Source organism: Lepisma saccharinum, chromosome 12, assembly GCF_977018435.1.
Source record: "Lepisma saccharinum chromosome 12, izLepSacc3.1, whole genome shotgun sequence".
Taxonomy (NCBI): Eukaryota; Metazoa; Arthropoda; class Insecta; order Zygentoma; family Lepismatidae; genus Lepisma; species Lepisma saccharinum.
This window is the reverse complement of record NC_139240.1, coordinates 40,263,986-40,277,264: the sequence shown is the minus strand read 5'-3', so window position 1 is coordinate 40,277,264 and position 13,279 is coordinate 40,263,986. Positions and strand designations below refer to the sequence as shown.

Here is a 13,279-nt window from a genome sequence, read left to right as displayed (position 1 = left end):
AAAAAGCTGTTTATTATGTTTTGAATAAATTAATGAATGAATTAAAATTTTTCGTTTTGATATTTAATCTGGTAAGGTTTGTACCTCAAATGCAGTCCTTTGGAGTCACATGCGTGAGCAAGTGCCAAGCCATTAGGGTTGTGACACGTGGTGGAGATGCGGTACAATACTTCTTTGCGTGTCATAGATTTTATATTTTTCCACATTATACACATGTCCTTGCTGGTCCCAAAAAAAACAACTTGAAAAAATTCCCAAATTTTAAATTTCCTGCATTACAAGTTCTTTACTGACAGGTTCATGAAAAACACTTAATATATGTGTGTGTGTGTGACAGAGAGAGAGAGAACCGAATTCCACAGTACAGTTTCCTCTATAGAGAGCAAAGGCCTGTCAAGAAGTATTTCCTTTACATCGAATCTACTCCTCCTCCTTTACAAGTAGCTTCTCAATGGAGATGTTCACTGTCAAACTTTTCTGATGGCAGCTCCACTCTACATTTTTTTTTTTTTTGGAGCACAATATTTACACTGGAGAACAATGCAGTGTGCTATTTACCAAAGTGAAGAGTTTATTGTCTAAATCAATAATAAAAAATGTGTTTTGTACACTTTCAGTTAATTTCGCAAGTCATAAGCTTCTGAAAATGACATTCTTGTGAAGCCAAGTAGAGCGGAACCTCGATTTTATGTTTTTCAGGGACCAAGCCACTTAAAATGCTGGAAAATGTAAAATTGAGGAAAATTTTATAGCATTCTGTTCTATTGGGACTATGAAGATTGAATGTATCATGCAGGAAAATGTAAAATCGGGTTCCACTGTATTAAAGTGCAACTTGAATGGGCTAAATAACATGCATTTATGCATTACTAACATTAAACTTGGTGTGATATGAGTTGTTCTCAGCTGCCATAGATTGACAATACACAATGCCATAGATTGACAATACACAATCTTGATTCTACACTATATTTTATGTTCTTTTCTGGTTGTGAATATGTGTAATTCAACGGTGGGTGTCAAATCAGAGAAACTCCCTAAATAAATTTAAAAAAAATAATAAAGCTGTATGCACATGACATGTATTGTTATACATTATGCCCTCTCCAATAGTTGAAGTGCGTGCTTTCTTTACATTAAGCAGACATTTTAGACAGCTAAACTGAAATTCCTGCATTCTGATACTATCAATCCATACCAAAACAACTCACTTCTACTTTAGAGCATTCACATGTACTAGTACAGTACACCACAGCAGTATCATGAAGCTCTACAGCAGAAGCAGTTAGGGCTGCATTACTTCTGGGGTCTTAAATGAAACAAATTCCACATCCAAACTCTTTCCTACGAATGCTTTACTTTTGTGCTTTCATCATATTCCTGTGCAAGACATACACACACATACTTTATGAAACATGCAAATGATAAAAGCTTTTAATTTCCTTTCTTAATGCAACTTCCATCTTGCTAACAATTACGAAGGCAAATGACAGACACAGTGTTGTAACATGCGAACAAAAATGGAACTTAAAAAGAAAAGAGTTATTCATTGCCTCGATCCACAAAACATAAAATATGTTTGGAAACATCAAGGATATAGATAAGTTATACCACCAAAAGAACACTTGTTTTTATGTACAAACAAAAGTTCACTAAGTTAAAAACCATGATAACATGTTGTACCTAAAGATAATGCATCTGTTTGGCGGTTATGCAGAGATAGGTAATTTACTCTGATAAGCATACTTTTCATTTTTCTGCGCAAATTTTCTTCACAATATTTCGCCACCCGTCTGGTGGCTTCGTCAGGTGTGTACAGACGGGTCGCAAAATCGATCGCAAATAAAATTTGCGCGAAGTAATGAAAAGTAAGCTTATCAGAGTAAATTGATAACACGGACAATTGTGAACAGTTCTTCCTGGAATGCAAGCTGCAATAAATTCCTATATCTTCATGGAATTTCCACAATTTTATTACAAGTCATCCAATCTATACTTCATGATATGAGAATACTACATATTATTCAATTTGTCTTTGTTCAACATCATTAGGAATATGTTTGGCCAGGCGGAGTATGATTGGCCAGTGCGGAGGGACGGCAAGGTAAAGGGTCCCACTATGTTCTCTAATTGATCATGGAATTTTGCATATTTCCAGAAATTCAACAGATAGTGTTGCTTATATGGGAAAAAATAGATTTATGAAAATGATGTGGGTGAACAATGACACAAGTTGAACTGAAAGTTTTTGAGCCGAGCACTGAATAAAAAGATACACTCTTAGAATATGTATAACTGAATGAGTGTTTGTCAGGGGGAAGCATGCCTAGTTTGCCACAAAAAATATATATATATATTAGGGTGCCAAGGAAATGCATGGTAAAAAATAAATATATATTTTTTGTGAGTCTTACCCCCTAAATTTTTTCCTTTTGACCTAAAAATAAGATAAATGCCTTTTTCTTCAAAATTTTTTAATATTTACAGGTCCCTCAAAAGCATTGAACTTTATAATTATTACCAGAAAAAGTGCTGTAAATGAAATTTGACGAAAAGAGGGAACTGCTTGTGATTTTTTAAATATAGTTCAAAAGTTTCTATATGATACAGTTCAATAATTAAAATATCCAATTTTATGTTTTTAATAAATTATCAAAGTTTCTCTTCTCTGAAATGGCAGCACAGTGCTTTCAAAATGGCTACCGTCCACAATCACGTTTTTGTTTTAGGTTTTATTTCCAATGATTTGATAATTTTAGAAGATAAAGCACCAAGACATTTTAGAAGATAAACATTTTAAAAGATAAAGAGTATGAAGACTTTTTTGAAGATGAGGACATTTTAGAAGATAAAGAGTATAAAGACTTTTTAGAAGATAAGGACATTTTAGAAGGTAAAGACAATAGAAATGAACAAATCTTACACAATTTTTTGTTTTATTTAAACAATATTTGTAAAGGATATTGATAAAATTACCTTTGTTTTATGTTCGATCATAACTAATTAACTACGCAATATGTATATTTGGATAAGTTACTTTTGAAATGAATTATGAAAGAAAACTAACCCTAAAAAAATATCACTTATTTAGTGAATGAGAGAATATTTAAAATTTTTGAACACGTTTTGAATTTATAATCAGGATCTATATTTTTAACATATTTATACGCTGTTACAAATTATAAATGCAATAATTAGGTGCGTTTTTGCTTTCAGGTAGATAGCTGCCACGACTTCACAAATTGGAAAAGACCGTGGAATTTGGTTGATTGGTGGCACTATAGATTTAATTACAGGATGCAAATTGCCATCAAATAGACAAATTTTAGCAAGATTCTTTCATTCTCGCACAAATGAAAAGCAGACCGTTCAAGAAAGTGCTAGGAGGACAACGATGGAGCTTCTAGAATTGTGGGAAAAGGCGAGAATACCTACTCGTCAAGAATACGATATCATTGTGAAAATTAAAAATTTATATGGACAATGGCAAACATTACAGAAAAATGCCAGTCGAAAAAGTGATACACGGAAACATAAAGAAGAAGCATTTACGGAAGCTTTGGATGATTTGTTTGATGTTGCCCATGCTGATGCCATGAGTCTCGTAAAGATCAAGGAAGACAAAATGTTCTTGGAAGCACAGCGAGAAAAAGGAAGGAGGGGAAGTATGGGGCCGGTTGACGTAAAGTTAGCCAGACAGGAAGAACGGCGTCGTAAGCAAGAATCTTTACAAGATTTAAGAAAGCGCAAAGAAGAGCAGAGAAAGAAGGAGTTGGTGACAACTGACGTTGAAGTGCTTAGTGGCAGCAGTGAGACTGAAAACGATAGTTCATCAGATGATATGGTACCAGTTTTTAGTGCTTCAGCTGAAGATGTCTCACATTCTAAAAAGCAACGCGTGACTAATTTCTTTACTCCAGAGCTGGGCGCTGCTCTGGATCGTACAAAGGTAAGCGACAGAAATGCTACCTATATTTTGGCTGCTGATGCAAAATCTCTAGGTCACAATCCTGCTTAACTAACTTTAAATAAAGAATCCTGTAGACAGTTTCGAAGACGAAACAGAGAGAACATTGCTACTCAAATCAAAAAGACTTTCTCACCAGACACACTATTGACTGTTCACTGGGATACCAAGCTATTACCCTCTTTGGAAATTCCTCAGTGTGGGGGTTCTGCTAAATCTGTAGACAGAATTGCAGTGCTTGTCTCTGGATGTGGTTTAATGAAATTGCTAGCTGTCCCATCATTACAAAATGGTACTGGTGAAGCGCAGGCATTCGCAGTGTATAACGCACTAAGAGATTGGAACTTGACTGATTCTGTTTGTAGTATGTCATTCGATACTACTGCAAGTAATACAGGGAGCAAAAGTGGCGCATGTGTATTGCTTGAGCAGAAGATGAATAAAAAATTGTTATCTTTGGCATGCAGACATCATATTCATGAACTTATCATTGCAAGAGTATTTGAAACATTATTTGAGACCGGTGGAGGTCCGCAAATAAAACTGTTTCAGAGATTTTCATCGGTGTGGAACATTATCAATGTAGAGGCCTATGAAAGCAGTATTAGTGATATAGAGCTAACTGTAAAATTGAATCCGATTAAAGATGACATTTTGACTTTTTTGAAAAACCAGTTGCACATACATCAACCCAGAGACGATTACAAAGAATTGTTGAATTTAGCAATTCTTTTCCTAGGCGACCTATCTAGTGCTGCTAATATTAATGCGCCAGGTGCCTACCATCGTGCAAGATGGATGGCAAAACTCATCTATTGTTTAAAGATCTACCTGTTTCGCTCACAATTTCACCTTACAACCCGTGAACTTTCCCAACTTCGGCAGTTTAATCTGTTCGTTGTGTCCATATATTTGAAGGTGTGGTTTACTTGTCCTTGTGCAGCTTCTGCTCCACAACAAGATCTGGAACTGTTGCAAAAATTAGTTGAATACCGGATTACAAATAAAGCTGTAGCTAATGCAGCACTGAAAAGTTTCCTGCATCAACTTTGGTATTTAAGCGAACACCTAGTAGGTTTGGCATTCTTTGATGATAATGTGTCAGTGGAGAACAAAATTCTGATGGTCAGTGCTCTTTCACGAGATGAAAAAAACGAACCTGCTAAGAGAATCAACCTTGACATTGACAATTGTGACATTTCTTCAAAGCGATTATCTGATTTCGTTACTGTGAACACAAGACATATTTTTGTTGCACTTGATATATCACAGGACTTTCTTCGAGAGCATCCATCCAAGTGGACATCACTTAATAGCTATTTGGTTGCTCAAGTCAGAGTTAAATCACTTAAGGTGGTGAATGACGCTGCAGAGCGTGGAATTTCACTAATTCAGGAATTCAATCCTATACTAACAAATCAGGAGGAACAGAAACAATTTCTACTGCAGGTTGTGGAAAAGCACCGGCGTGAATTTCCCGAACCTAAGAAGTCGAAACTCGTAGAAAGTGTAACTGCAACAAGTTCCATTGAACATTGAGTTGATGGCTACAAAAAGTTTTGTAATTCACTTACTGACTCTTTACAGTACTTTTTGCTTCAGAAATACTACATTTATGGCTATTAATAACTAGTTTTCACACGTTTTTGTCATGTAAATAAATTTCCCTAAAATTAGTTAATGTAATAAATTTCAAATGCTTTGAGGAAGTGGTAAATATAATTTTTATGTCCTAATATTTTTGGTAGATAATTACTATGCCAAAAGGAACATTTTTGAGGGGTAAGACTTTAAAATTTTTAAACTTCGTTTTTCCTTGGCACCCTAATATATATATATATATAGGGAGCGGTAGTTGATGAAATGTCATCTTTTTCTGACATCACGGACACGATGCCTATTAAATATACACAGTATTACACTTCGTCTAGAACCCCAAAAATGTGATTTTAAAGAGCATTTTGTTTTTTGCATTTTTTTGCCAATTTTCAGGCTTTAGGTCATTTTCCCTGATTTTTGGCATTTTTCACAATATTCGGTGTATTGTTTCGTCATATTTTGTAACTTCTTTCATTTTGGTAATATTCTTGAGTCTTTTCACCAAGGTGAACATAGGCCTATATATATCTCGCAGGATTGCAATTTACAAGCAAAGATGTGGGAAATTAATGCATTTTACACCAATTCATTGTGTATACGACTTTTTCATTAAATGTTTTAAAATTATTCGGTTGTTCCCATTGGAAATCCTCGTTGCATATTTTAACTGAATGTGCATGTGGTATCATTTGGTGCCTTTTTTTTAAAAGCAAGATTGCATTTTGTTTAATTTCCTTTTCATTTCAATTTTTAACCTGAAACTAATGGTCATTTTTTGCATTTGTTATGTCATTTTTCCCATTTTTTAGGACATTCTATAGGTCATATACCTATATTTTTTTGGTAAACAACTTCCGTTCCCTATATTATATATATATATATATATATATATATATATATATATATATATATATATATATATATATATATATATATATATATAACCTCGATTTGGCTAACTTTAACAGGTTGAATACATGCCAGCATTCAAACCCTACTCTCATTGAATAAGATTCAAATGAAAAATAATCTCTATAATTAAGACTAGAGATAGAAATCGTAAGGTTTATCAAAGCAGGCAGCTAGCAGATTACCACTCTGCACACATAAGTAGCATTCAAAACTATTTGACACGTACATGTTGCTGATGTTTTATGGAAACTGTTCTCGTGAACTAGCAATCAGCGAGAAGAAAAGCGGACTCAACCGAAGCCACAAGGAAAGGTTCTACACATAAAATCCTAAAAAATCAAAATGGAATAGAAAAGTCGAAGAAGCTTTACCTTGAACAGAACAGGCACTACCTGAGGGGCACTGATCATTAACATTGTAGGCTACAGGGGTGGTGGAGGGAGAGGGCAAGAACTTGGAAGTTTTGGAACAAAAGAATGTTTGGTGTCACCTGAAAAAACAATAAATAGTAAAGGTTCACATAGGCAGAAGATGAAATGAAAAAATAAATTAAAAAAATGCATTCAGAAACTTGAACTCAAAATGTATAATCATAGATTGTCATAAAAAAAAATGATGCAAGTACTGGTAAATTCATGGATTTATTAAAGGTAGCATAACATGCTGAAAGTGCAGCAAGATAAACCAATACTACCAAATAAACTAATGCTTCATCAGTGAACAATCCTTAATAACAACAACCCATAGCAGCACAGCCCACGAGGGCCAGGGCCTGTCAACAGACTGCGGACCTCAATCCCACATGCCTCAGCAGAGGTGGGGGTGGTCATCCAACCAGCTAGGGAACAACTATAATCTTTTAAGGCCTGGCTGTATCTTTGGCTGATGGAAACGAACCCGTTTCTGAATTTTCTTCCCCTTTCACACAAATGGTATTCCAAAATCTGAAAACTTACGTGCGCTTAGAATTCCTTCTAGAACATTCCTGTGAAGCTTGATGTGGTTTGCTTTCATTGTTGCCTATTGTTGTCTAGACATTCACAATTGTTTTGTAGCTAATAACCCTATTGAACTATCGTGAATGTATAGACAAACAAAATGCAATAAAAGCAAACCAAATGCACTAGAAGGAATTCGAAGCATATGAAATTTTATAGATTTTGGAATACCATAGCAATTTAAATTTGAATACAGCAATTTTGGATGCAAGCACAATATGCGAGATTACCCTTCAATGCTCTTCGTATTTCAGTTATTTTGTATAAGCTTTCTTATCTCTTGGGTTGGGCAAGATGATGATGAAGGTAAATGATGAACAGATGAAACTGATGATACAAATGCAACGATACTGTGGTGTGACATTCTCAATGTACTAAATATCCTGTAAATTATGCATTCACAAATTTTATATATATATGCATCAACATTAAATTCAAACTGCTTTCAAATCAATGCACGGGTATTTGAAAACTTCCTACTTTGATTTTAACTAGCATCTATTAACTTCCGGTAATGGCAAATCTGATGAAGCATCAACTTATTTCATAGAACATTAATTTAGTGTGCTGTGTTTTTTGACATCTCTCTGGTGTTTCTGATGCATGCAAAGATATAAACATGTGACACCTCAACTTCGTCATATTCTTAACCATGAACTAGCAATAATATTAATTCTTCACTAACACATACATATACTTTACTGAATTTTAAAAGTTACTTCAACTAGTAAGCAATACATATGAAAAACCTTATCAGACCAGCACACTATGTAAGCTAAACACTTTTAATTTCACTATGAAAGTAAAGCTGAAGGCATTTTTGAAAATTACAACAAAAACTACAATACAGTGGAACCCTGATTTTTATGGTTTTGAATTTCACATTTTCCCAATTTTAATTTTTGTGATTACAATGCAGCAGTGTTACAAAGTTTCCCTGAATCAAGGTTCCAATGTAACGTTAATTCTTAATACTATATGCTGCTGAGTATAACAAGAAGGAGAAAATGTTATACCACCACCTGACAGACACAGAACAGGTCTAGGAGTTAGTCAGCTGTCAACATAGAAATATTTATATCAACTCTTTGATCAGTGAAATGACATTTACTTACGCCTTCAACTTACCACTACCAAGATATTGCAAAAGACAAATTACATAGTATTCTCTAAAAAAAATACACATTATTCTAGCATTAACAATTTTAAGAAGAGATTATTCGTTGTTACAAGTTTCCAATTATATCTATTTATGATTATTTGAACCTGTGGTTTGAGATATAATGTTATCCTCTCCATATTCGCTCTGTTATAGGCGACTGGTTAATAATAAATAAATAAATAAATATTTAAAGGGAGTTAAGGAATTTTATCTACTTTATTTTGACTATCCTGTCTCATTTGGTATTTACTGTCTCTTCCCAAGAGAAAAGTAAACTGGTTGAATTATTTTCATTTACATTGCTCCATCTTTGCAATGATTGTGACAATGAGGATTAATAAAAAAATTACGAATGAATGCCAGGATGACCATAGAGAATAATTCATTAATTGAATGATAAAAATTATAATTATGGCACATCGGCCCTTTGGCTATTTGTACCTGCCACCTAATACAGAAACAAATTAGGGTAGATCTTGTGAAATCCAAACTAAACTTAACGCAAATATCTAAAATCAAACAGTCTAAAATCTCCATACAGGATTTCCATTCATATTGCAATACCAAATTCGACTTTTTCCACGTACTTGAAAAATAACTTTCCCCACCATTCTATAATAAGTAAGTGTTATGTCTTCAATTTTGTATGTTAAAGAAATGCATGTTTTCAATATTGTTGAAAATACAAAATTTCCCCCCAAAAAGAAACATGGGCAATTAAGAGAAAAAAAAATCCCTTGACACATGTATACATGGAAAAGCAACATGATTCAACTTACTCTGTGTCGAAGCTGAATGGTTGGCATCGTCAGCGAATGGTTCCCCAGTCGGCAGTGACGGGGAAGCTTTTGGGTTCAAGTCTTCACACTGCTGGTTGTTTTTCACTCTCTTCCTGTCACAACCGTTGAGCAACCAATCTTGCCTGTGTCGATCCATTCCGTTTGAGCATCTATCAACCCCTGGACACCACACGCACTGAAAAATTTAACGATTGACCATTATTGCACTTAATTCCTGCTAGAGTATACAGTGAAATGCTTATCTTACAATACACATTTTTACACATTCTACGTTCACAATAGCAATAAAACAACTTTTATAACACTTTCAGGAACTTTTACTGTCCTGTAAGTATAATAAAGTTTATACCCACAATACGTAATTAGTGAAATAAACAACGTTAAATTGTATAAAGTTAAATTTAACACTACTTACATGACCGAGTATGAAGACTTTTTGAAACAATGTTTCAGGGTCCTACTGCCCCCTTCATCAGGTTCGTAAATATTTTCCTAAGCACTGAACATAGTGCCACGTTAAAAAGTGTTAAAAGAGGGCCAACCCTACACTCAACCTAATCCTCTTTTAACACTTTTTAACGCGGCACTATGTTCAGTGCTTAGGAAAATATTTACGAACCTGATGAAGGGGGCAGTAGGACCATGAAACATTGTTTCAAAAAGGCTTCATACTCGCTCACGTAAGTAGTGTTAAATTTAACTTTATACAATTTAACGTTGTTTATTTAATTTAATAGTGAGTAATACACACCAATCTACAATATGATACATAATTAGTGCACTTATGGAAAGTGAATAATTTTCATTCTCTTAACAACAGCATTTTAAGGAGACATCCACTTTGTTCAAGTTCGTTTTCAACTCCACTTTATGTGCAAACAGGCTAACCGGGACTCAATCTACAGTTTTCAATTTGGATCTGAACCACTATGTGCATCCACTGGGTATCGAATCCAGGATCCCTCGATTACACGGTAACGACAATACCATTGTGCCATCATGAGGGAGGCCCTCCATTACATTTTATTTCTCACCTCATCTTTTACTTCATGTCCTGCACTTAATCCTGTCATATCTGCCCCATCATATCAAAAATACTAACCTACATGCTACATGAAACACCTCCTTGTAAAACAGAGCTGGAACAAATGAGCAAGAAAACAAACTAAACATTTTATTTATCAGCAGTTAGACTATGTACCTTTTGAAATTCATTTCTAAAAAATGTATCTAAACATACCTCAAATCCTATGGAACCAGAAACACAAGATGAACAATCTTTCATATCCAAACATGTGGGCAATGCTTTTAGGTATATAACTGTCCAGTTCTTAATATCCTCTTTCTTGAAGTCCACTCTGTGATATTCATAAATGGTCTTTCTTCTAACAACTGAAAATAAAAAAAATATATATGGAGTACAGTAAAGGATTTTACACCACTGAACTTTACACTATCCATCACTCCAATGCCATTCTCAGGATGACTACACATTTGGAAAAACAAAAATTGCAGGGAATTTTGCAAATCTTTGCTATTTTTAGGGGTCAAGAAAAGAATGATTCCTGCAAGATGAACAAGAAGTTCATTTTCCCTTCTGGATTTGGTTCTTATGATTCCACTGTGTCAGTTCAGAAACCTGCTCCTCTTCTTTATTTTTAATCTTTGTATGGTGTAATTTTTGGAATGAATTAAATTTTTTGTGTGTGTTGGCACATATGGCTATTTTGCACTCTTCAAAGTACAATGAGGAAAATTCCCCTTATCTAAAATCCTTCCCTGAGAGTTAAAAAAAGGGGTGTAAAAAAACCTTGAGAAAGTTTAAAGAGGGACCTGAACAGGGCAATCACAACACATTAAAATGGTAAGGAGTACTAGTGTGGCATCATTGCAATGGGAGGATGTACAGTTAAAACAATAAACGTTTATTTATGAAGATCTTATAATTTTCCAACATGCAACTGTTATATTAGCCAATCTATGCACAGTTTCGGTTTGTATGGGACTGGAGGCCACCCACCGTTGTGAGGAAATTGCGTAGCTACGAAAGAGTAGCGTAATCCGGTCATGGAAACCTACGATGATTGTGGGTTCGTCCTGTTGACCACACATCAGCCCGTAACTGGTTGGTTCCACCTCTGCTGAGGCACGTGGGAGCGAGGCCGGCAGTCAATAGGTAGGCCCTGCCCATCACAAGCTGTTCCACAACAGGTTATTATGCACAGTTTCGTGTTCTCGTTTTTCAAAAATGCAGAAGCCATCTTTTGTTGTATCTGCACCCGTGGGGTATCATTTGAAGCACAAAAAGTTTGCCTATTAAAATAAATATTTATTTAATTACATAATTTAAAGTGTAGTTTTCCCATGAGAACCATTCAACAATAGCCAAAAGTACAATTTTAATGCAATTTTTACATATATGGGTCGTGGACCAAAATTGGTTCTTATTTCAATAACAACCCCTTCGAAATACAACCTTTACCCGGGAACCATGAAAGGACATGGAATCAAGAGCTGACTGTACAGGAGTGATTGATTTGGTTTGTGATAAGTGATGATATGATGAAATTGATGACAGGACATTTACAAAGAACACCAACGCCCAGGAAGGGATTCAAACCTGAGATTCCTAGCATCGTTGCATGCTGTGCTAACAACTTCCCCACATACGTCAGCTGGACTGTACACATGTAATTCGCAATATTCACTGTTTCTCTGCTTCACATGCAGAAACGAGCACGTTAAATATTAATACAATGAAGCGTGTAACTACTTTTATGGTTATACTTACAGAAAATCGTCCTGTCCACTATGTATGCATCGGAGAGGCCTACTTTAACTGGATGCACCTCATCAGTCATTTCTCTAATCACAAAAGGCACGTTTTGATACACAAACACAATGTCACCATTGTTGTGCAGTGTAACCTGAAACGTAAAATTTCCCGCCTCCGGCTTTTCCTGCACAATTACTGTATCCCACTGCACTATGAAGGCAGTACCTGGAGAAATATAAAAAAAGGATAAATCAGATGTGCATACTCAATTAAAATTTACAAGAGCAAAAATGTAGTGTAATATATCTTAGGCCACATCTCAGCCATCTTGACTGATTGATTGATTGATTTGCTGATTTAAGTCCACTTTATGCACAGTAAGGCTATGGGGCTGGACCTACAATTTAAAGTGAGATCCGAACCACTATGTGGCTCCACCGAGTATTGAACCGAGGACCCCTTGAATACAAGGCAATGACGCTACCACTGTGCCATCTGGGAGGATCTCAGCCATCTTGGAGAATCTCAGCCATCTTGGAAAGAGTGGTACTTATCTGGGATTCATAGCCACGGTAGCTTTGTCGTTGGGTACCTGCTTACCATGCGAGAGACCCAGGTTTGATCTATGGATCCGGCGCCTACCCAGCATCGTACAAAGTGGGTACCTGAAGGAAACTCTGTGGGGTAAAGGTGGCCAGGGGCATGGTGCTGACCGCATCATCCCAACCTTCGTCCGTGATCAAGAAAGTGTGGGGCCCTAACTCCACACCTCCCTATACACCTTCATGGCATGGTGCAAAGCACAGGGGAGCACTTTACTTCTTTATTATTTTACTTATCTGGGATTCACAAATCAATTGATCAATCTTCTATTTTGGAACAAACCGCTTTGTAAGCATATTTTTTGTCCATGATTTCTTTTTGGAACATCCATAATTACATTACATTTAAATTCATATCTCCCCCCCCCCCCCATTATTCCACAGAAGTTGTGTTAAGACTATTTAGAACAAAAATAACTTCCCTTTACAATTTCATGTTACATTTTCTTAAGAATGTTAACAA

At 35.5% G+C, this 13,279-nt stretch overlaps 1 protein-coding gene across 1 annotated transcript in view; it reads right to left on the bottom strand.

The window, feature by feature from the left end:
- l(1)G0289 (plexin domain containing lethal (1) G0289) overlaps positions 1-13,279 on the bottom strand; it is a 104,027-nt gene that overhangs the window by 15,211 nt on the left and 75,537 nt on the right. The window contains exons 5-7 of the mRNA XM_083132176.1: positions 12,230-12,439; positions 10,679-10,830; positions 9,418-9,613 (exon numbers count right to left, since the gene is read on the bottom strand). Of these exons, the coding sequence (XP_082988302.1) occupies positions 9,418-9,613; positions 10,679-10,830; positions 12,230-12,439 (558 nt within the window). The remainder of the gene's footprint in view (positions 1-9,417; positions 9,614-10,678; positions 10,831-12,229; positions 12,440-13,279) is intronic.